This window comes from Diadema setosum, chromosome 15, assembly GCF_964275005.1.
Source record: "Diadema setosum chromosome 15, eeDiaSeto1, whole genome shotgun sequence".
NCBI classification, from domain to species: Eukaryota; Metazoa; Echinodermata; class Echinoidea; order Diadematoida; family Diadematidae; genus Diadema; species Diadema setosum.
Genome location: NC_092699.1, coordinates 21,501,945 through 21,527,213, shown reverse-complemented (window position 1 = coordinate 21,527,213; position 25,269 = coordinate 21,501,945). Strand labels below are relative to the sequence as shown.

Below are 25,269 nucleotides of genomic sequence, written 5' to 3'. Positions count from 1 at the left end.
TTTTGCACACCAAAGATGGCATCTGAGCAAAAAGTAGTTATTTTGTGAAATGATTCTTGTAAAATGGTCTTTGCGTGTGCAAAATATGGGAAAGATAGAAGTATTCACCAAGATACAGGATGAAACATTTATGATCTTTGACCCTAATTTACATACCCAAGATGGTGTCCGATCAAGTAGTTGTTATTTTATGAAATAATGTACGTGACATGAACTAAACATGTGCAAAATATGTGGGTGATAGAGGCTGTTTTTCTTGAGTTATTGCAAAGAAAGTTGCAGAAAGAAAGAAATATCTCAATACATCGAAGATAAGCTTTTATTTCAACCAAGTTTTTTAGCATGAACCAGACATCGTATGAAAAAACAAAAGGCACATTCCTATGGCACAAAGTCTCAGCTACAACATATTAAAATCCAGGAGAAATTCACCGAAAGGTAAGTGAGCTAGTGCTCGATAAAGACAATCATGTCAACTTTCACATCTAGAAAAATTCCCTCCCATAGAGATAACACGTCATAACGAAGATACAGAAAAAAGTACATATGACCTTTGACCCCACTTTGCACAGACAAGATGGCATCTGAGCAAAAAGTGGTTATTTTGTGAAATGATCCTTGTAACATGGTTTTACGTGTGCAAAATATGGGAAAGATAGGACATGTATTTACTAAGATACAGGATGAAACATCTATGACCTTTGACCCTAATTTACATACCCAAGTCCAATCAAGTAGCTGTTATTTTATGAAATAATATACGTATCATGAACTAAACATGTGCAAAATATGGGGATGATAGGGGCTGTCTTTCTTGAGTTATTGCAAAGAAAGTTGCAGAAAGGAAGAAATATCTCAATACATCGAAGATAAGCTTTAATTTCAACCAAATTTTTTGACGTAATGCCGACGTCGTGTGAAAAAATGAAGGGCACATTTACGATAGCCCAAAGTCTAAGCTACAACATATTAAAATTTGGGAGAAATTCACCGAAGCATAAGTGAGATAGTGCTCGAGAAAGATAGTCATGTCAATTTTCATTTCCAGAAAAACTGCACTCCCATAGAGATAACATGTAAACTGGTCAAATTTGACAAGATTACTCTGAATCCATTTTTTACGAGGTGATGCCGTAATCCAATCAAAATGCTGTTATTATATTAATGAAAGAGCATTTAATAAGCTACAACATACTGAAATTTGTGTGAAAATTGGGAAAGGATAAGTGAGATACGCTCGAGTGAACTTGAAATTTGATGACGTCATTTTGAAAATTTACTTTTTTTACTTTATTAAGAAATTTGATATCTTTTCATCATTTTTCCAGCATCGCCAACCCGTGGAATGACATGTACAACTCATCAGCTTTCAAAATATGTCAAGAAAATGGGGGGTCATCGTCCATCCTGACGAGTAAATTCGGATTTGAAATTGGCGGTTTTTTGGCATTGTTGCACTGTATATCGCCATTGACGCGCGCGCGGAATTTCAACTTTGACGGGCCCGTATGACGTCATATTGAGTCGGATTGACTTGAAACTTGGTAGAAATATTCCTTGACATTTCAGGCATCCGATCTGTGTAAAAAAAGTGGAAATTTCTGTTGCATATGAGCTGAACATGCGTATATGCGCGCGCGCGTACGCGTCCGTCCAATTTTTTCAATTTTTCAAAAAATGCTGCAAATGGTCTGAAACGTGTGCAAAAAAAAATTTGAGCTCGATTTGAGCATACAAATATTTCAACGCGCACGTACGCGCACGTTTCAAGAGAAAATGTGAATTTTGAGAACATGAGTAGAATGCGCATCAGTTGAAATATATGTGACGTAAATTTCATTGAAAAACTCTATTCCGTTAATGAGATATGATTGAGAATGTGTTTTCATATAATGAATGACGTCATAGTGACGTCACGATCGACCAATCACAATGATACATTAGATTTGTCGTCTTTGGGACATGATACATATATGGTATCAGTTTGAAGTTGATACTCTGAGTACTTTCTGAGTACGTAGATACACAACTTTTGTCCAGAAATAAAGAAAAAAGAAGAAGAAGAAGAAGAAGAACAAAGAATCCGTACAGATACAGAAGGTGATCCGAGAGGATACTCGGATCACCTAATAAAGAGATCCTAATAAAAGGCGTGGCCTGTCGCCTTTTGTTATTATCACTTTCTTGGATATCTCAGCCATTTGAAAACCAATTTTCATCAAATAAACGTTGAATCCTTCTTAAAATCCTTCTTAACATGCTCTTTCATATTTCATAAGAGGTTTCTCATTATCTCACCTAGGAATGTTCAAAACATGAATCCTCACCTCAACCAGTATTGTACAGTCCCTTTAAGGATAAATCAAGATCTGTTCTCTTTCTCTGGTCATTGCTGAAATCAAGTGGCAGTACGTATCAGCTGATTTTGACACATGCTGATGAGCTGTAAATGTTATTTATATTCAGATGAAATTAAGAGGAACATTTAAAGACCTGATAGTGTAGGAATAAAGAGTGACCTGATTGAATTGATCATCATTATGTTGCCCACCGGGTAAAAACCATGAATTGCTTGTCAGCGAATATGCATATCAAAGTATAAACTTAGTGGTAATGTTTGACTCCAGTCACATTGAAGTCAAACTTTAAAAGCTACCTGTAGGAATATCCAGTTGTACATATTTGGAGGAAGGTACATGTAGGCAGACGGATACAACTCCGTAGATGAAATGACATGGGTGAGAGGTCAAAGGCTCATGTACTTTAGTTGGACAAATGACATTTTCCAGCTAAAGCATAAGCTTTGAATATTAATTTGTTGCATAATTTGGAAGGAAGAATAAAAGTATCTAGCCAACAAATCTCAACAGTGATAGGGATGACCTACATAAAAATTTGAAGGTCTAAGGTCAATAAACTCTGGCCAAGTTCAGATTTTTAAGTCACACAGTAGCTTTAGCGTGGAATATACAGTGGAAAATAGTATGGTATGAAGGAAAGAGTTATTTACTTAGATGTATGAGATGAAATGATAGGGGTGAGAATTGAAAGGTCAGGTGAAAGATCAGTGAACCTTTGCCAAAAATGTCATAATAAACATAGCCAACCTAAATTTAGATAGGAATATAACCCAGTGGAAAGAAATTGTTGCAAAAAGAAAACAAAGAAACATAAATGCAGGGCTACCAACAATGGAGCTGGTGGGGGGAGAGCTTTAGAATATTTTAGCTCCCCCCTTCCCCCCCTCCCCCATTGACCGGGCAATGATGTGCCAGGGTAAAGATCAGAGTGGAAGGCGAGCTATAGCTTAATCTTGCATAGGTATATTCTAATAGTATGTGTATCTATTTTTATTTTCTGCTTGAGAGATTCATGCCAGAGTGAGAGCGTAAGAATTTGATGAAATGTGTGAATCTTATGCTTGATGCATGAGAGTTTACAACCCTTTTTGACAGGTGTATGACCTATTCATGGTTTGCCACATTGCAATCAGTATTTAAACGTCTGCAATTTCAACTTTGTTGTAATGTTAAACGTTGATATCTACCAGAATGGTTGATGGAAAGTGGAGTGATTGAAACCCATATTTCATCATTGAAATACCATTGCCAAGCTACTTCAGATGCTATTTGTATGACTCATCTTCCTCATGACATCATATATGTATATATTTTTTTATATTTAGAACCATGCACTATGCTGCTGAGATGAACTTTGTTCACCCTGTTTGAAAGGATACCAGCTACAAGTTTAGATGCTGGTGTCTGGCTGGTCTCCTAGCGACTGCAGTAGTCACCTGTCAGTACCAATAATACTAGACATAAGGCAGAGATGTTCCTCTCAGCAGTGTCTACATTAACCCTCCTACCACTCCTGTTGATACCAACATTTCTTTGTAGTCTTGTAACAAGACCTGGTGAGACATGTTATAAAAGATGTTGCATTTAGAGACATGGGGTATGATTGCTAAATTTTAGGGCCTATATTGCCATTTTTCAGTTCACAGTATGTGTAACTAAGTTTGTATCATAAGTGACCTGCCAAGTACTCACTTTGAATGGAATTTTGTGCATTTGTGATATGTTTTGATATTTGATAACTTCAGATGTCATTGTAATGGAAATATTATTGTGATGAATAAAAATTCAGTCCAATTATTAACCAAAAATTAGAATTTACTTTTGCATATCCAATTTGTGGTTCACTTGTCAAAGGTTTGTTTATCTGTCTGTCCATGATACGCAATTATTTTTACCACAGTGAGTTGGAAGACAAAGCTTGTGAATTCAACAAATGTGGACTATTCTCTTCTTAGAGTTAGGAAGATGTGGTCAAAGGTCAGAGGTCAAGGTCTTTATGTGCATTGCACGCTTCATCTACTGTACATGGGACAAATGTTATCAGTATCGCACTGTGATGTATTGCAGCAGAGCTGTGTTCTGGTTAGGCATTGTTTGGATCATTGAAGATCACAGGTTAACTGTCTAATCCTTGGATAACACCCTGAATCATATTTATTATTGAAGGGCTTTGAACCAATTTAGATAATGACAAAAGTTGAAGTTTATCTTCAAAGATTACCACTCGTAGTATCTTTGGTTTCAGTCTTTGAGGTCAGGGATTATAGGTCATTTTGAGGCATTTTAGAGACCTGCTGTCAGAGAAAATGAAACACAGGTGCAGAACAAGTGCAGTCTTGCTGGTTTAGAGTGGAGCATGACAGACAGATATATACTGTAAAAGTGGATATTTCAACATGAATTATTATTATTATTTTTTTTTTGTGCTCTGCTGAATAAGATGAATGTTGTGTGATTTTAATTTTGTGGAATCAAGATTTTACACAGTGCTTTATGTAACAAACAAAAACATTTGCAAGCTTTTATATTTGTGCTAGTTTCTGGTGGCACAAAATGTCTAAAAATTTCCACCTTTACAGTCCGATCCATTTACTGCATATGTTTAAACTTTCAGGTGCACTGTAAATGGTCAGCCAAGAGATTAGATGCAGAAACTTGCATCAGTACATTACTGTTGAATTATATAGTTCATCAGTCAGGAGTTCCAGGAATGATAATTTGTATCAGTTTGAGGACATTGACAGTGTTATTACTCCTCTCACTCCTCTCACTGGACATGGTCGCACAAGGATGCATCCATTTGTATGGCTGGGTGTGGCAACTCTCATTGGAGATTTGTGATACTAGTCAACTTGGCCATCTGTAGTGTTAGGAGAAAACAAAGATGACTGTATACCCCATATATAAATTGCGAGTCTAAATTTTCGTGAAGCGGAAATTCCTGACAATTTTGCGAGTGGTTAAATTCGCGATCATGAAGTCCTGTACTGAACGGAGAGACATACACGCGTACGTCACATTCACAGCGGGATCAGAGTCAATATTTTCACTTGTCTTTAATTTCGCGAATAACACCTGACTCGCGAAATTCGCGAAAATAAAAACCTCATGAAATATTCGGCGCGTATACAGGAAAAGAAGGCTGTGTCAAACTGAGATGTGAATTTTCTTCAATTTGTCTCCCTTTTGTAGAGGGAGACAATTGAAGAAAATTCACACCTCAACCTTTACCCCTCTACTTAATATTCTCTTACTTATGTTATGTCAAACTGTCATACAATGCAGCATACAATTGTAGGTCAGTCATGGCTCAAGAACCCTAGTTCCACAGACAGATAGATGGGGATACTTCTTGTGCCTGTTTCACATCGCCTACAGCTTGCTAATCACATCTGAAGTAGGTGGATCAAATTGTTGTAGGCATTTGCTCGCTTGTCCTCTGTGTGTACATTGTAATGTATGGTACACGGATCTTTGAATAAAAAAAGAATAATTCTCAAGTGCTTAAATTTGATTCTTTGAAGATGGTACATGTATTACTGTCAAGTTAGTTGTTTACTCATTTGCCTCGTAGCCATTCTACTGTAAAGTTCCAGGAACTGATTCGGAAGTATTCACAACTTTGCTATGAACAATAGGTTTACAAATGGGTAATTCCATGAAGTTGGGGCAGTGTCCATGTAGCATCGTGATATTTAAAGAATACATTTCAGTATAACTCAATATTAGTTATGCTATACATCTATTGTTTGTAGGCTTTACATTTGCATTGAGGCCACATATTTTCCTGGAAATTTTGTGCCATTCAGACTCAATTTTGATGAAGTTATTAAACAATATGTAACAGTGTCCTGTAGCATCGTGTCGTGTCCATGTGGCATCGTGATATTTTAAAATTTGGTCCTAAGAGACAAATTATGACAATTAGCTTGACCAAAATTTGATGCAATTTGCATATTTACAAGATATGAATGAGATAGCTAAATATCTCAAATTTCCTGTACACAGTTTTAATTTTAAAAGAAAATTACAAAATGTATCACGATGCTATGCGGTGTCCTTTTTTTTTTGTGACATTTGGTGGACACAGCGTAGCATAGTGACACATTGTGTAATTTTCTTGTAAAAGTAAAACTGTGGAAAGGAGAGTTAAGATATTTAGCTGTCTGACTAATCTAGTAATTATGCATATTGTATCAAATTTTGGTCAAGCTAATTGCATTAATTTGTCTTTTAGGACCAGATTTTAACTATCACGATGCTACATGGACACGTCACGATGCTACAGGACACTGTTACATATCGTTTTAATAACTTCATCAAAATTGAGTCTGAATGGCACAAAATTTCCAGGAAAATGTATGGTCTCAATACAAATGTAAAGCCTATAAACAATTTATAGCATAATTAGTATTGAGTTATGCTAAAATGGCACACTTTGTGCCCCAACTTCACGGAATTACCCAAATGTGGATTTTCTTAGACAATACTGTGTAATATTTCATGAGAAAGAAAGTAATTACACCAAACAAAATACTAAACATGTATTTTTATGCTATTTTCATAAAATGAAGAGTCACAGCACCCTCTTCCCACCTCCCTGTTACTACCAAGCAGCAGATAACAGCGGATTTGTTGAGCCAGGCCACTAGGGGATTATAGCAAATCGAAGGGTTGAAATAACCAATGTAATTGGTAGGAGCACACAATTTGTACCTTCCCCTGGACATTCAGTAGACAGGTCTAACACAGCCCTCATGTTGGTGGCTTCATTTTATGTTTTTGGTGCTAATAAGGGCTTTTTACACTTGTGTTTCTTAACCCCGGACTTTCTCTGACCCAGGACTATCGTTAGTACCGTACCAATTTTTTCAGCTTTTTACACTCGCCAATTAGTCCCGTACTATCTCTTGTCCGCGGCTAAGGAGAAAACTGACCTTTTTACACTCGTATTTCTTAGCCCCGGACTTTCCAAACCACATGAATATTCATAATTACGCTGTGTACTGTACACGTACACGCACGCACCGGCAGCACTTGATTACCTCGTTTCTGATTGGTCAGTGAGGGTCGGACTTTGTCTCCGTCGCTTAGCCCAGGATTATTTTTTCGTTCTGTTTACACTCACTTGCTTGGCACCGCAATTGCGGTGCTAACCCCTGCTATTTTGCAGGGCCAGATAGTACCGTACTATCGATGGGGCTAGCCCACTTTGGCAAAAACGAGTGTAAACAGAAAGTGGGCTAAGGATAGTCCCGTACCAACGGTGGGGCTAAGGCCCCACCTTAGCCCCACCATTGGTCCGGGGCTAAGCAAAAATTTACAAGTGTAAAAAGCCCTATAAGCTCATTTTCACTTGCCAAAATAGAAACATTCTCATTATAAATATCAAAAATTTTTGCAGTCACCATTCACACTGCACAACTTCACATCTTTTTGCCATTTTTTTTTTGTGTGTGTGTGTGTGTGCAAAGTACTGCCATTTTGATGGCTGGCCAATCTCACAAAATAAAGCATATTTCTGTTCTCACTGAGAAAAATTTCAAAATTTAGGTCGGGTGATCTTTTTGCAACTTTTAATACTTTTAATGCTATGAGAATGACACTAATGTAGAACTAGCTTGTCTTCAAGGCCTTTTTGCTTCTTTGTTTGCAGAATGAGCTGGAGCCAAGCTCCTAAGAAAAAGCATTAAATTGCAGACCTGCAGTTGTATAGTTGCCTTTATTGACCCTCTTTGCACCAAATAGCTGCTTTCTGCCAATCAGCAAAGCTCTCTTTTAGGAGACCATGTGATGTATGTATGTTGAATTTAAAGCAAACTGTTCTATTGCAGACATAAATGAACAGGAAATAGTTCTCCTTGTGTGCTGACCACACATCAATACTATTTTTTTATGTGCTTTCACAATGCACTGGACTGATGGTGATATAAAAAATGGGGAAGCAAGAATAATTTGATAACAGTGGCTTATCTATAGTTCTGCAGATGTGGATTTTTTGATTTTTTATTTTTTTTTTATTTTTTTTTTTTCAAAGACAGCGTTGTATCATGTCAAACTTGCACCTGACATTGATAAGAACAGAATGACAGTTTCCATTGGTCAGGCAACTTTACCTTTTTTTCATGCCATTCAAAATGATTGTTAATTCACAAAACTGATAGGCATATCATACTGATTCAGATTGACTGACAAGTTGAGCCAGGTATCCCTGATTCTTTCTTTTTCTTTTCTTTTTCATATCTGTGTGTGTGTTTGTGTGTGTGTGTGTGCTTTAAGCATTTTAAAAGCACAGACACTATGGTAATCTCTCATGACCTATCATTACAATTTCTACTGCTCTCTCTTCTGTGGGTCATTCTCTCAATACCTTAGTAGATAAACTACATACTTTTGTCTATATGCGATATAGTTTAGACACAATGAAATAGAATGTAAGCTTCTGTGAGTCATGGGAAATCCTACATAAGAATGAAATGAATCACAAGATCTTACTACTCTGAACGTTATGCTTCATTTATCAATCACAATTTGAAGGAAACATCAATTGTCAAAACTTCATGGAACATTTACCACAGAATCATGGAAATTGTTACAAAGCCTTTTGTGAATCAAGGAATTAAGAGTTGCATTTTCTGTGATGAAATTAAGTAGAAACTTCAAGTCATGCTTTGCAGGCTCTCTTGTGCAGTCCATTCAAGAACAAGAGAAGTAAGAGCTAAGGAGAAAAAGTAGAGGAGAGAGAGATAGGGACAGTGTAGATTAAACTGTCTACACTAGAGGCAATAGAACAAGATAATCTCTTTTACTTTTTTTTTTCTCAGTTGTCCTATAGACTAGCTTTGACAGGCATTTTTGGCAAAGCACCTTAAATTTTGTTCACCAGTGCCACGGCAGTTACAAATTCTTAGCAAAGATTTCATGGCAAATCAGCACAGTTATTGTTCCCTAAACATATGTGAAATGTGTTGTATCACAAACATGTAGGCAATTGTAAAGTTTATCCCTAGTTGGATTAAAGGGACTGTACAGTACTGGTTGAAGTAAGGATTCATGTTTTGAACATTCCTAAGTGAGATAATGAAAAGCCTCTTATGAAATATGAAAGAGCATGTAATTTTAAGAAGGATTCAACGTTTATTTGATGAAAATTGGTTTTCAAATGGCTGAGATATCCAAGAAAGTGCTAATAATAAAAGGCGACATGCCCCAACTTTATTAGTATCTCTTTGTTTCACCTTGTTTTTGGATATTTCAGCCATTTCAAAACCGATTTTCATCGAATAAACTTTTGATACCCCTTAGAACTGCATGCTCTTTCACATGTCATAGAGTGGTTTCTGAATATCTCACAAAACGTTAAAAGCTAAATCTTCACCTCGACCAGAACTGTACATACCCTTTAAATTCAAGTTAACATGAAGTTAAATAACATACTATATATATAACTATAACATACCACATAAGCTGCATTCCAATTTTTGTGATAGGAATTTATTCCAGTGCAACTTTTGTTACTACTCTGAATTTTTATAACAAATTTCATTTGTATTTATGCATTTTTTGCATGTTTATGACATTTTTGTGTTTTACTTGTAGTTTGACAGGTGCATTTGTATGAATCACATAATGCAATATCCATGTTGGAATATTGAAGAATAATCAAATGTGTTCAGCTGTAGTGGGATGAAAAATTGAGCATTTGAGCTCAAAATGTTGGTGTGAGATGTATCAAACTTTAAAATAAAAGTTGTGTGAAAAAGAGTATCCATTCATTTTTTTTTTATATTTATTTATTCTTTTTTTTTTGGGGGGGGGGGCAATATGTAGTTATTATGGAGGGGGAATCATAACTTAGATTTTTCATCATTATTCTTTCTTGAATGTGTGATTTGAGGAATAACTTGCACAAGCATGTGATATGAAGAATGACAGCATGTGTGCTTGTACTTTTAATTTGAAGAAAGTACAGGACCGGTAATGAAACTGGGTCAATAATGTGCATGCACACATTTATGTTTTCATTCACACATGCCATGTACATTCAGTGTACATGTGTAGCTTGCTATACAATTGCTGATGTATTGCACTCTTGTGTCATGCATTGTGCGTTGTGCTTACACTTTCTACATTTTCATCTTCTTCTTGAAAACACCATGACCGATTTTCACCAAACTTGGCAGGTAGCATGACTAGGGGATAGGATCTCAATTTGTTCAAATGGGCACCATGTCCAACCTGGGGGCCCCCATGGTGGCCCAAACCCACCAAAATTAAGGAATCTATAAAAATCTTCTCTAGAACCAGAAGTGATGGAGCTAAGTTAATACTATGAGTTAGTGCATTAATGACTGTTGTTTCAAGTTTGTTAATCAGGGGTGCCCCCTTGTCATATTTCAGTTTTGGCTATGGCTTCGTAAAATTACTTATTTGAGCAGAACTTTGTGTTTAAGACTTTGTACATAAAATCTCCTCAATATTGGCACAGAAACAACAGCGATTTGTTGTTGAAGAAAAAAACAAAACAAAAAGAAAATGAAAACAAGTCTTCACTCGTTTATGGGACATAGCATTGTTTGTAAGGTTGATTAATTCATTGAATGTTGTAGAGTTGCTTGTTGGCTCAGTATTTCCTGAGAGCAGTAAGAGTACCAAATTGGATATGCCATAGTTGACACAACACTAGTTCTTCACTGTAAATGTAATTGTTGTATAGGTTAGGGTTAGTTGATCTGCTTTTATGCCAAGTAAGCCACACCATCCAACAAATGAGTGGGTGTGTCTGTGTAAAAGAAACTCATTTGAATGACCCAGATTTGACCTATACAATCCCTGACTCTGAACCCTGAGGCTGGGCTGTGAAACATTTACCTCTAATGAGCATAAATTGATTCAGATCAGGAGGGCGTCTGTGTTGATATTTATGTGGAGGATATTTCAGGCATGCAGTCTTATTTGTCTTACGGATATCTGCCATACTTTCTGCCACCAGGGCGAGTCATGGGCAGACTTGATAATGTTTCTCACAGTCTGGTTAATTCAGCAAAGTGCAAGGGAAACAGTGTGTAATGAATTCATGGACTTTTTCAAGGTACCACATAGTTTCATGTCATAAGCTGATGAAAGAAAGGTTAATGTTGGATAAAGCCATATAGAATTTTGCTGGGCTTTCTTCTTTCAATTCTTTTCTTGGTCTTAATCACCCCTACCGATTATCAAATGCTTCTTTTTGAACAGCTGAATTATGAAATCAGACTAGCCCAGGTTATATCAGAGTTGAAGATATATACATGTTGTACATGATATTTTATACATCTCTTTCATTTTAATCAGTTCTGTCCAATATGAAAAAAAAAAGGAGAAATTCTGAAGATACACTGCAACAGACCTTGAATTAAGCAAAGAGATGTCAAAATATTAGAGCATTCAATGGTTACAGCATGTGCAACATGGATGTATAGTGACGAAAGGGTGATTGACCTGTAAAAGAAGACATTTTAGGGATGGCAGTGTTTGTTGACGTGATGTAACTAAAGTCCACAGTGTTTATCAACTGAATGAAAAATTGAAAAAAAAAATATGAATGGCTAGGGATTCTTCTATGTTGCTGATTACTTGTCAATAATGTGTAGCTCTTCAGTATTACTTGACTGATCATGGGTGTATGCAAGGGGGGGTCGGCAGGGTCGTACGACCCCCCAAATTTTCAAAAGGTCCACTTTTTGTAAAATACATTTTTGTTTTTTTGAGGGCTTTTTACCCTATATACAACAGGAAAAAAAAGTGACCAGGTGGTGTTCCTGCAAATTGTCAAAAACCTCGTAGATTTCGTAACTTAGTTTTAATATGCCATACCTTATTTCTAAGCTGCACTGCCATGCCGAAAAAGTCACTTTTGTATGCACCAAATGGCCCCATTTTAAAATATAAAATTCAAAAACTCCGTACCGTGGGAGGGGGGACACCCCCCTCCCACACCCTCCCCCCGCTCGGTCGCTCCGCTCCCTCGCAAAGGTAAAGGTCCAAAAATTTTGATTACGACCCCCCCCCCCCAGAAAAAATCCTGGATACACCCCTGCTGATTGTCTTTCCATTTCACTCCTCATTTTGTCCCTTTATAGGATGAAGGCTACCTCCCAGTTGGTGGTGATGTTGACCTGTATATAGAGACTACCCCAGCTGAGGATAGGCCAGCAAATGTTCCAGCAGCTAGCAGCACAAGGCATGCTGTTCAAGCAGACCAGCCTGGCAGCAGTGGGGAGGGAGAAGCAGCTCCTACTGGCAACACACTTCCAGAGTCTACCAACTCTGCCCCAGTTGTGTCGACACCCCGCCTGGTATTCACAGATCCTACGCCCACTGATGATGAAGATCTGGAGGGCGGGTCAGGAAGTGGCACACTACCGCCATTATCAGGTAGAGCCTATTACATTCTTTGTCTTCTCAAACTTTCATGAGTTTCCCTCCTGTTTCATCTTTCACCATGACTAATCTACCTTTCAGTTGAGCTAGTGTGATTTCTCTTTGTCTGTTGACTGCTGGGCATAAACATCATGCATTTTCATCCTTTTCAAACCCAATTTAGGAATTTAACCAAACGTAGCCCAAAATATTCTTTTCTCCGTAATGGTTACACCAAAGTAGAGTACAAAGAAACATTTCTGCAGAGAAAAGGGGTCCCAAGTAGTTCAAAGCAGGAATGAAGATACATGTACTTTGGGGCTTGTCCTAAATGAAGAAGGAAAGAGCTAAAGATGTGGGGCATAAAGGTTGTCATTGTGCAGTCGGAGAGTGGCTCCATTATTGAAGTTTATTTCCTCCTAGTGCAAATAATTTGATTTTGGTGTATATTCTTTTGTTTTGTCAAACATGGAGTCTGGCATCAATGAGAAAGGAGAATGTAATCAGCATTATCTGTGGAAGGATACAGACAATATGTGATTTTAGGCTGATATAGGAGGAATGATGCATAGGGTAACATATTCTAGATATTTAAGTGGGTTCTGTAGCCCACCAAGGGTCTACAAGTCATTGTCAGTCATTGAAATGAGGTGTATATGAAAAGTCAGCTCTGTTTCTAATCTTTGGAGAGCTTAGTGCAAGAAGCCAATTTTTGTACCACCTATTGTTTCTTGGTGGTACCAAGACTTTTACCCATAGTCTCTCTCTGATGGTCTCTTATGTCAGACTTTGCATTATCCCATCCTTTCAGTCTTTCTAAAGTTCACTTATAGACTTAAGCTAAAATTGCTAGGAAAGCCCAGAGGGTAATCAGATATCAACTAAACAAATGAAGTCTAGAGGCATTGAAGACCTGTAAGGGCAGTGGCAGTGGATTTTGTGGGTTGACAGTGACTTATTTTAAAGGGATGGTACAGTATTGGTGGAGATGAGAATTGGGCTTTTAACTTTTTGTTGGATACCAAGAAAACACTTATGAAATAGTACATAGCATACCATTCTAAGAGGGATTCAAAGTTTATTTGATGAAAATCGGTTTTGGAATGACTGAAACATCCATAAACAAAGTAAAACAAAGTGATCGTAAAAAAAAAAGTGTGGGTCCCACACTTTATTAGAATTGCTCTGTTTTGGATATCTCAGCCATTTCAAAACCAATTTTTGTCAAATAAACATTGAATTCCTCATGTAATTACATGCTCTTTCATATTTCATAAGAGGTTTCTCATTATCTCACCCAAAAATGTTAGAAACCTGAAATTAGGTCTCAACCAAAACTATACGATCCCTTTAACTAAGCCAAGAATTAGCTAACTTACATAGTAGGCTAGTCTTATGGCGGTTGAACTTACATTGTAGGTATAAGTCCATACAAATAATACCCTTGTTATTGTTCAGTTAACTCAAAATTCTGAAGAAAATTTCATAAGGATTTATTGTTGGTTTGTGGCCTGTGCCAATTCAGTAAACAACAAGCATGGGATTATGCTTCATCCTCACTGAGTATTCAATAACTTGTGATAAAGCTTTGACTGCAGAAATCACAAGTCTTGTCATTGATTGCAAACAATGTGTGGATGAAGTCGTGGTTGAAAAAGTGATTTTCACATTATTGATGGAAAGTTATGATTTTAATGCAATGGTAACTTCCCCTGCAAAAGTGAAATTTGTTTCTTGTTGCTTTGGTTTATCCATTACAGATATGTTAGATTTTCATTCTTTGTTTCTTTGTTTCTTTGTTTCTTTGTTTTTTTCAGTTGCATACTACAGGTCAGGCTTCACTCTCACAAATGTGCAATACCTGCCTGAGCTGAATAGCCGCAACTCTCCACAGTTTCAGACCATTTCAGAAAATGTTAGGCTAGCGGTAAGTAATTATGATTATTATACCCCGCCACACGTAGTGTGAAGGGGGTATATAGGAATCACCATGATGTTGGTCGGGCGGTCGGTCGGGCGGGCGGTCGGTCAGTCTGTTGCAAAATCTTGCGTCGCGAACTCCTTCTACAGTTTTGAAGCAATTTAAATGAAACTTAGGATAACTGGTGATATTGAGGTATAAATGTGCAAGACATGTTTTTTGTGTTTGTCGGACAATGCGTTGCCATGGTAACCATGATTTTACCAAATCCTTGTGGATTGAATAACTTCCATAGTATTTAAGCAATCAATTTCAAAATTGGTATCCATGATGATCTATAGGTGTAGTTGTGCAAGACACTCTTTGTGTTTGTACTTGACAAAGCGTTGCCATGGTAACCGCATGTTTTCTTCAAAATCTTGTGGAGTTAACAACTTCCACAGTTTTGAAGCAATTGAAATCAAATTTGGTAGGCATTATGGCCTTGAGGCATAGATGTGGAACACATAATTTTGTGTTTGTCAGACAAAGCATTGCCATGGTAACCATAAATTTACCAAAACCTTGTGGATTGAATAACTTACACATCATTCAAGCAATTAAGGTCAAATTTAGTATGTATGATGATCGGGAGGTGTAGTTATGCAAGACACTAATGTGTTAATATAAGAAAAATGTGTTGCCATGGTAACCACTCATTTTTGTATCAAATTGAACCATTTAATCTATGAAGGTGAAATTTGGTGTGTATGATGCTCTTTAAGTGTAGTTTTGCGAAATGTCCTTTGTATTTGTATCGGACAATGCGTTGCCATGGTAACCACATTTTTTTTTTTTTGTAAATCCTTTGGAGTGAACTTCTTCCACAGTTTTCAAGCAATTGAAACCAAATTTGGTAGGCATTATGGCCCTGAGGTATAGATGTGGAACACATAATTTTTGTGTTTGTCACACAAACCATTGCCATGGTAACCACAATTTTACCAAAACCTTGCAGATCGAATAACTTTTCCAGTCAAGCAACTAAAGTCAAATTTAGTATGTATCATGATCTAGAAGTGTAGTTTTGCAAGACACCAATGTGTTAGTATAAGGAAAATGTGTTGCCATTGTAACCACTCATTTTTGTATCAAAATAAACCATTCAAGCGATGAAGGTCAGATATGGTGTGTATGATGGTCTTTAAGTGTAATTATGCAAAATGTCCCTTGTGTTTGTATCAGACAATACATTGCCATAGTAACCACACTTTTTACCCAAACCTTGTGGAACTCGGTATCAACTGTGTAATTGTACAGTAAACTAAAATTATTCTGTTTCCAATTTGACAAGTGCACAAACTTGGTATTAACGTCATTGCCCTCATGACATCACATACTATAAAGCAACACTAGGGGCGGGGGTATTAATCACATTCAGTGATAATTCTAGTTAAGATAGTGAGTTAACTTCTACTTTGGCTGTTTATATTTGCTGTGTGCTTTTTATTTGCATTGTTTTTTAAGGAAATTTGACTACTTTATTTGTTATTTGTTATTTTATTCAATTGATTTGTGTATGAAGTGCATATGGTTGGATTTATGACACCCAAAACGTGCATCACAAAAAGTGCCAATGCAATTGTAAAAACTTGCGAGGTCATAGAAAGAGTGGTTTATGCTATCCTTTGCAGCTTACAGCCCTTAGCTTGATGTGAACATGCTATATGACCCAGACCTCACACATAGAAGGCTTTTTTATTCCACTTCCAAATATTCCAGCCATTGGAGCATTTACATCAAGTCACATTTAAGTGAAAGCACTTTTAATTGCACTTTATTTGCTTGATGTGAAGGGGCTATTGGTAATTGTAATGTATATGTCTAGTCATATCTGTTGTGTTTCAAATGTTTGCAGTATTCAGGAGCACTAAATTTTTATGGCTTACAAATATGTAATGAATTTTCAATGTCATGCATTAAAAGTGAAAAAGCTATACCATACTTAAGAAAACTGTAACAAAGTACAATAAACAGGTCAATAGTAAACAGGTCAATAAAAATTCCATTATTATTAGACTTAAGATCCAAAAGCTATGAATAAGTTTCAATTTCTTTTTACAAAACAGTAATATCCATTGCAACAACCTATATAAAATGAAGATTATAGTGATGTCTTGGCCTCACAATTCTCCATTTGGTGTGTATGTATATATGTATATTAATTTACCAATTTATTCATTTATTTATTCATTTGATCTTTTGTTACAACCTTTTGCAATCCTTTGCTGATGGATAAATAATGAGGCTTTACATTTCTAATATCTGTTCTCAGGTTGAAGATCTCTACCTTGACCTTCCAGGTGAACAGTTTGTGACTGTCCTGCAGTTCCTGTGAGTATAATCTTTGTTTGTTGTGTGTGATTAGTGATATGAAACTTACTTCATTTTATCTAGAATACACACATCATTTGTGGTTTTCCATGGTACAGAGAAACATTTTTAACTCTTATGTGCCATGGTGGAAACCCCCTGTGTGCCACGTTATTCTGAGACACGAAGGTAGTCGTGCTTTGAAAAAGAATTCTGTTTTTCCAATTTGTATAACTTCTGCAAATTTCTGTTCAGCTGGACATAATAGTGAGCAAAGTTAAAGAGGAATGCCAAACTTTGCTTCCATATAGAATGTATAACAATTCTGTTTTCAATTTTTTCTTTTGAATTACCAGTAGGCACATTACTTTTGCACATAAAATAGTGACATAAACTTAGAATGTACATGCAAATCTAGTTGTGAACACCGCTTGATAGTCAATCACCACATAGAATGCAAGCCGTATGTGAGAGGAACAAAAGCGCGAGAAACGCTTTGATTGTACCGCGGGATTAGCGATTTATCGATCGGTTTTGGCGGCTTTGTTTGTTGAGCAGAATATGCGAAGTTGGCACGCCGTCGACTGAGCCGGACGTGCGAACATGGCACATAAAGAGTTAATGTCTTCACTTGATATTTGCATGCTTGATGCTTCTATCGCCATTACCCATCATGTCATCAACTCTGTAGAGAGCAACATCTGTTTTGATCCCTAGACAGTTTTTTTTTAAATCATCGTTAATAAAGCTTGTGTTATCAACCTCTTGAAGGAAAATTAATAGTAGGTCCTACACAATTCTAATACTGTAACACCAGAAACATTCACGGCATGAAACTTTTTGTAAATTTCCACTGGCATTCAATGCATTGTGTAGACATAACCTTTCACATGCATTTTGCTTTCACGAATTTTTGCTCCTTGCAAAATTTGCAAAAGTTTCCTGCACGTGAACATTTCTACAGTGCTATACTCTAGTTTGTAAGTTGTATTTCATAACAACATATTAGGTATGAAATATCCTGGGTGCCACTGGTGCCATTACTTGTACATGTTGTTCTGTCCTCTTAGCTGTTATCATCTCTCTTACATCAGTTGGATGCAATGACAAGAGTGAGTTGGGGTGATACAAAGATTAGAGTCACTTCTAGTGCATTTAGCATTTCAACATAGGTCTAAAAGCCAGCTCAGTCCTCCTATCAAGGACATAGCAATACTGCCAGAGGCATGGTGATGATCATCCCTGGAGGAACTGTTTGGTTATACAAGTGGAAAAGTGAAGAACTTGAAGTAGCATTTTCTTTCTCAGAAAGTATTTGGGAAAAAACTCAAGTGTGTGGCCTCCTGGTATAAGAGCTGACCTGCGAAATAAAATCCTGAAGCTGAATTTAGCACAGATATTGTATCTTGGTTAGTATTGCATGTATTGATTGACAGTATTCTTGATGCCATGCTCCATCACCTTCACTACCAAGATATAAGAAATTGAAGTGAAGAAAAAAAAAATCAAATTGATAGCTGCCAGTTTGTCACAAGTGAGCTGACAAATGTTATGCTTGAAGGACAACCTGAAATGAGGCCAAGCTCCACTGAATAGCAGGATGGATAGAATGTGTATGGGGGGGGGGGGGGACACTATTGTCGACAAGGTCAGCAGAGTTCATTTATAGAAGGTAGCACCTCTAAGTGGCCCAAAAGCCTCCAATTAAAGGAATCTTTAAAAATTGTCTTCTCCAGTACCAGAAGCGATAGAGCGTAGTAAGGGCTATGAGTAAGTACAATAGTGACTGCAGTTTTGAAGACTCAGTAGTGCAGTGTAGGAAATCATGGGTGGCCTGATTCATTCGCTGCCCACCAGGGTACATTAGAAAACCACAAATAACACCAGTCAGTGAATATGTGCATGGAAGCATACATTCATTGGTAATGGTTAACCATAGTCCAGATTCTTTTCCTGTGTGTGTACTTACATAGAGATCAGTGATAAAGAGTTGGTAGCATGCCGACACCATGGAGTGGAGAGGCTGGCTCAGTCTGGACATATTCAAGAATCCCACTAACGAATTGTGTACAGCTATAAGTTTGTTCATGGGGGATCTTGGGGTACCCCTCCACCCCGCTGGGGGATCCAAGTTGAGGCCCAATTTTACATTTTGCTTCTTGAAAATTCATGGTCAAATTTTCACCAAACTTAGTAGGTATTTTTGTCAGGATAATAAAATGTTTGTATTTACAAATGGACTCCGTGCCCAACTTGGTTTCCATGGCTGCTTTTTAGCTCACCTGAGCCAAAGGCTCAAGTGAGCTATTGCGATCGCCCTTCATCCGGCATCCGTCGTGCGTCGTCCGTCGTGCGTCGTGCGTCGTGCGTCGTGCGTCGTCCGTTGTGCGTCGTCCGTTGTGCGTCGTGCGTAAACTTTTTACATTTTCATCTTCTTCTTGAAAACCCCAAGACCAATTTTCATCAAACTTGGCAGGTAGCATCCCTAGGGGGTTAGGAACTCAATTTGTTAAAATGGGTACCATGCCCCACCCAGGGGCCCCCCAGGGGGGCCCAAACCCCCAAAATTAAGGAATCTGTAAAAATCTTCTTCTCTAGAACCAGAAGTGATAGAGCTAAGTTAATACTATGAATTAGTACATTGATGACTGTAGTTTAAAGTTTGTTCATGGCAAAATCAGGGGTGCCCCCCTTGGGACCCAGGGGAGGGGGGTGGGGAAGGGTTCTAATGGGGCCTAAATCGTACATTTTCATCTTCGTCTTGAGAACCCCATGACCCATTTTCACCAAACTTGGCAGGTAGCATCCCTAGGGGGTTAGGAACTCAATTTGTTAAAATGGGCACCATGCCCCACCCAGGGGGCCCCCAGGGGGCCCAAACGCCCCAAAATTAAGGAATCTGTAAAAATCTTCTTCTCCAGAACCAGAAGTGATAGAGCTAAGTTAATACTATGAGTTTGTACATTGATGACTGTAGTTTCAAGTTTGTTCATGGCAGAATCAGGGGTGCCCCCCGTAGGACCCAGGGGAGGGGGGTGGGGAGGGGTCCTAATGGGGCCTAAATTGTACATTTTTATCTTCTTCTTGAGAACCCCATGACCCATTTTCACCAAACTTGGCAGGTAGCATCCCTAGGGGGTTAGGATCTCAATTTCTTAAAATGGGCACCATACCCCACCCAGGGGGCCCCAGGGGGGGGGGGGCCAAACCCCCAAAATGAAGGATCTTTAAAAATCTTCTCTAGAATCAGAAGTTATAGAGGTAAGATAATACTATGAGTGAGTACATTAATGACTGTATTTTCAAGTTTGTTCATAGGAGATCAAGGGGTGCCTCTCTAGGGGGCAGGGGGGGGGGGGGGTTGGTTGGGAAGGTCCAAATGGGGACCTGAATTGTACATTTTCATCTTCTTCCTGAAAACCTCATGATGTATTTTCGTCAAACTTGGCAGGTAGCATCCCTAGGGGGTCAGGATCTCAATTTATAAAAATGGGCACCATGCCCCACCCAGAGGGCCCCAAGGGACCCCAATCCCCCCAAATTAGGGAATCTTTAAAAATTTGGGCCCTTATTGTACAGTTTCATCTTCTACTTGAGAATGCCTGGTCAAATTTTGGTAGAGCTGTGAATAATTTAGATTAGTGACTGCGTGAAAGATGAACTTGCGATACTCAGGTGAGCGCTAGACCTGCGGGTCTCTTGTTCATAGAGGTATGTGACATGTGAATTGGCACTTTTTGTATCACCCTTTTTATTTACATTACAAAAAAAAAAAATCAGACAATTAAAAACAGCACACTCCTTCAAAAGGGTTCCGTCATGCCACTGTCTATTGAAGAAAGATTTGTATTAAAAAGCTTCACAATTCTATATTTTCCTTCAGTATTTCCCTTTCATTCATGGACAATATCCTCTGAACTCAGCAAATGAGATTTTCCTCATCGGCTCTTGTTGGTATCAGTGATTTTTATCCCAGTACATTTTATAGTTATTGAGAAGGCTGTTGAGTCAGCCCACTGTCACTATTACAGTGAATCTGTGCAAACAACAAATTATTGGAGCATGGCTCAAACAAGCCAGAATATATTTACATTGCAAATGGTCTTTTTGTGGCAGACTTTATTCAGAGATGATGCCCACAGGTTTGTCTATGCTCTAGGGCTTTCCTTCGTGCCATCTTTCTTTGATTGATATCACTATTGTGTAATTGAATTTATTTGATTCATAATAGGTGCCTAATCACATGGTGCTTCATGAATCAAAGCTTGAAATCAGTCGTAGGATTGAGAAATTTGTGAATTGATTAGACACACAAATTTTCTGCATGGTACAAGCAGCTTGCTTGATATGCCTTTGCCAGTGCTTAATACTGCAGTATTGTTGCTAGTTACTGCTAACATCTGAAACATGCTAGCAATGTAATCCTCCACATGTGAGATACAGCTGGACTTCACAATTCCATAAGTTTAGAAGAATCGTACATTTGATTTGTCACTGAATGAACAACTATTCATTTTCCTCTTTAGATGGCTTGAAAATGCAGGTAAAGGTATTTGTGACCCGCTACAACAAAAGGATCCGAAAGTCGGGGAGGACAATTTTCTGAAAATGACATGACATTATTCTCATGCTCTTCTACTTTAATTTCATATATAACACAACTCATAAAAATACTCGGTTGCGGAGATATCGATGATTTTATCAGCGCATGTCAAGTGGTTGTGGAAATCAGTTTCGAGAAAAACACATGCAAAGTTTTCCTTCCGACGCTATAGTGATCAAGGGGAGGCGAGACAGTTTTCACCACTTCACAATAGAAGGTATGCTCCTAGCGACCTCCGCAATGTTCATTCAAGCTTAGTGCCAGCGGTCTATGCACGACCAATCAGTAATCAGGATGCCATGCACTGACCAATAAGATCACTCCCTCGTTGCTAGGGGCGGAGTCTAGCTGCGGCGCTAAATCCAAATCTTCGGACACGTTTCTGTTACGTTGATAGTCGGAAAATCATGGCCCAGAAAAACGCTGATTTCCTGCTTTTCCTTTCATCATTTAGCTTCGAAATTTCGGCAGATCATAGACAAAACATTAGACTACAAAATTATGCCAAAAACAGAAATCTGATTGTTTTGACCAATTTTGATGATATGACTTCAAACTCGATTTTCTCGGCTCAGCCGTCAGTGACTTTAAGATCCTTTTGTTGTAGCGGGTCACATTTGATACTGCATGAAAATGGAGGTGAGAAGGGTATACAAAAAGTAAGTCATTGCCCTTCACTTTTCTGAGCAGATAGTGCAAGTCAGTTTTAATGTACTTCACCTTCTGATCCCACCAAGGACAATGTAGAACAACTGAAATATAGAAAATAGTTGTTTGTCATTCTTTAGTTACCAAGTCAATTGAATATCTGGTGGCTGAAGTTGCACAATATGTGTTCATGAAATTGTAATGGTACAGTTTTATAAACATGATATAACTTGAGTATTGAGTATGATTTGTTCATATTTCACAGGTTAACAAATTCTGTTTCATCCCTTATGAGAGTAATAGCATGCCACAGTGTGTATTCTAAATTCAATGCAGTTGATATAAATGCTTTATTGACACCCTATGTGAAACCTATTGACAAACGTGCACAATAAAAAGTAGATTAAAGCTAAAAACTTGCTCAAGTACTGTTAAAGGGATCATATAGTTTTGGTTGAGACCTAATTTCAGGTTTCTAACATTTTTTGGTGAGATAATGAGAAACCTCGTATGAAATATGAAAGAGCATGTAATTCCATGAGGAATTCAATGTTTATTTGATGAAAATTGGTTTTGAAATGGCTGAGATATCCAAAACAAAGCGATTCTAATAAAGTGTGGGACCCACATTTTATTATGATTGCTTTGTGTTACTTTGTTTTTGGATGTTTCAGTCATTCCAAACCCGATTTTCATCAAATAAACTTTGAATTCCTCTTAAAATGGTATGCTCTGTACTATTTCATTAGTGTTTTCTTGTTATCTCGCAGAAACTTAAAAGCCCAATACTCATCTCCACCAATACTGTACCATCCCTTTAAAGTGGAAATTGTCATACCAACAATTTCTTGTGCTTGGCAGGGTAAGATGAATTACACTTCTTTTTTTTTTTTTTTTTAATTCCACAAAACGAAAACATTAAATAGTGTTGCATATTACAAGCAAACATATTTGTGTGCTTTCATTTTTGCACCACCTAAATTTTACCTGTTACAGTAACATGCAAATGAAAGGAACATTGTGGTGGTTTTAATGACTAAGGACACTGTCGTGTAATAGAATATTCATATCCAGAGAAGATAACTAATGTCCATGACTAGGTCAGATATTGATGTTTACCTGGTGTACTGTTTTTGACTTATAAAGCAAAATGTTTTACTGCAGCTTATGCACAATTCAATAAGGTTCAGGCTTTAATGTCAATTTACAACATAGACTTAGTAGAAAGAGGAGAAGCACAGGAGCTGCATCTGAAAGGGAAAAGGTCCATTCCACTTTCATTCATGTCACTTTCTATGAAAACAGAAAATCTGAGAAATAAATTTGTAAAAACGTGGGGAAAAGCTGACACTTAAAATTGTTATGAATTGTAAGTTTTGAGGGTGAGACAAAGTGGCAACTGTGTGTGATGTGCAATGATATATATCTCTCTGTCCTTTTTGTGCACAAATTTCACTAATTTTCATTTGTCTAACATATTTGGGTACTGCCAAATTATCTGCCGAGGAAGGCATCATGCACAAATGTTTTATGCTAATCATATATACCAAGAGCAGTTAAAAAATGCAGAAATTCTTGGGGTAAAAATGAAAGTGGTGATTTTTTTGTTTTTTTGTTTTTACAAACTGATTGGAGACCTGCTCAACATCTATCTAATCACACAGAGTTGTCAATTTGTCTTACTCCCAAAACTTGTACTGTTCATAACTTTTTTCTCTAGTTTGTCTGATTTTTCCCCAAATTTTTACTGATCTGTTTCTTTGATTTGACTGTTTTCATACAAAGCAACATAATATCAGGACAGAATTTCCCATAAAGCATACATTGTCAGCCACAGAGTGGACAAAATGTGTACAGTGGTTGTGCCTATTTGCTCAGGCTTGTTCTCCTGTGGAGGTACATGTATGTGAGACCAGAAACATGGTAGGAAGAATGTATGACACCTGTCCCCAACAAGTGTTCAAAGATGTTGAAAGTTGGCTGAATATTATGGAGGGAAGGAGAAAGCATAATGATGGGTGTTGGTCCATGAAAGAAAGTTCATACAATAAACTTCAATGTGATGAAATTGAGTGTAAGCAGAAAGAAGGTTAACTTTCAATTTCAGCTGAAACTGAAAATAAAGGCACTGGTTTATCCATTAACTTAACACCTTAGTTTCAGAATATATGTGCCTGACACAATAATTGGCATAATTTTCAACTTAAGGTATAGATTTGATGCCTTTTTCAAGTGGATTAGATTTGCATTTGTAGATATATTGTTCAAATTCAGTGGTTTGTTAAGTTACAGGTTGCACTGCAAACATGCTGACCTGATTAATCTGTCTACCGCTGGACCTGACATTCTAGTATGAAGTACTCAATTATCTTCATATTCATAGCTTGCTGCTTCACATATGTGTCACTGTCAAGGATCTAGGTCACTCCTGTGTGGAGCTGTCATGGTGACCTCCTTAGACTTTTGTTCCTGACATGGTTGCTCAATGGTATGAATTGAATTGATCAATTACCTGAAGATCAGTATAAATTATGCAGCGTGGGAGGAAACCCACGTAGTTTTATCCTGTAGGCAGCCCTTACTGCAGTGCCCAAATTCAATAAAATGCAGCAAATTCAAAACACTGGAACATTTTTGCAAGGTCAGGTGGGTCAGACTACTGTCTGGTATCGTGAAGGAATGCTGGTGATGTTGCTAATGCCCTCAAAGGTTTCAGCTAGTAAATAGCACCAGTCTTACCATTACAACATGAATGTTAAAGGATCATATAGTTTTGGTTGAGACCTAATTTCAGGTTTCTAACATTTTTTAGTGAGATAGTGAGAAACCTCTTATGAAATATGAAAGAACATGTAATTCTATGAGGAATTCAACGTTTATTTGATGAAAATTGGTTTTGATATAGCTGAGATATCCAAAAAGAGCGATTCTGATAGAGTGTGGGACCCACACTTTATTACGATCGCTTTGTTTTACTTTGTTTT

The 25,269-nt window shown here is 37.5% G+C and overlaps 1 protein-coding gene across 1 annotated transcript in view; it reads left to right on the top strand.

Moving 5' to 3' along the window:
- Nucleotides 1-25,269, top strand: part of LOC140238590 (basement membrane-specific heparan sulfate proteoglycan core protein-like) — a 232,048-nt gene that overhangs the window by 57,506 nt on the left and 149,273 nt on the right. Inside the window, exons 2-4 of the mRNA XM_072318491.1 lie at nucleotides 12,482-12,776; nucleotides 14,579-14,688; nucleotides 16,997-17,055. Of these exons, the coding sequence (XP_072174592.1) occupies nucleotides 12,482-12,776; nucleotides 14,579-14,688; nucleotides 16,997-17,055 (464 nt within the window). The remainder of the gene's footprint in view (nucleotides 1-12,481; nucleotides 12,777-14,578; nucleotides 14,689-16,996; nucleotides 17,056-25,269) is intronic.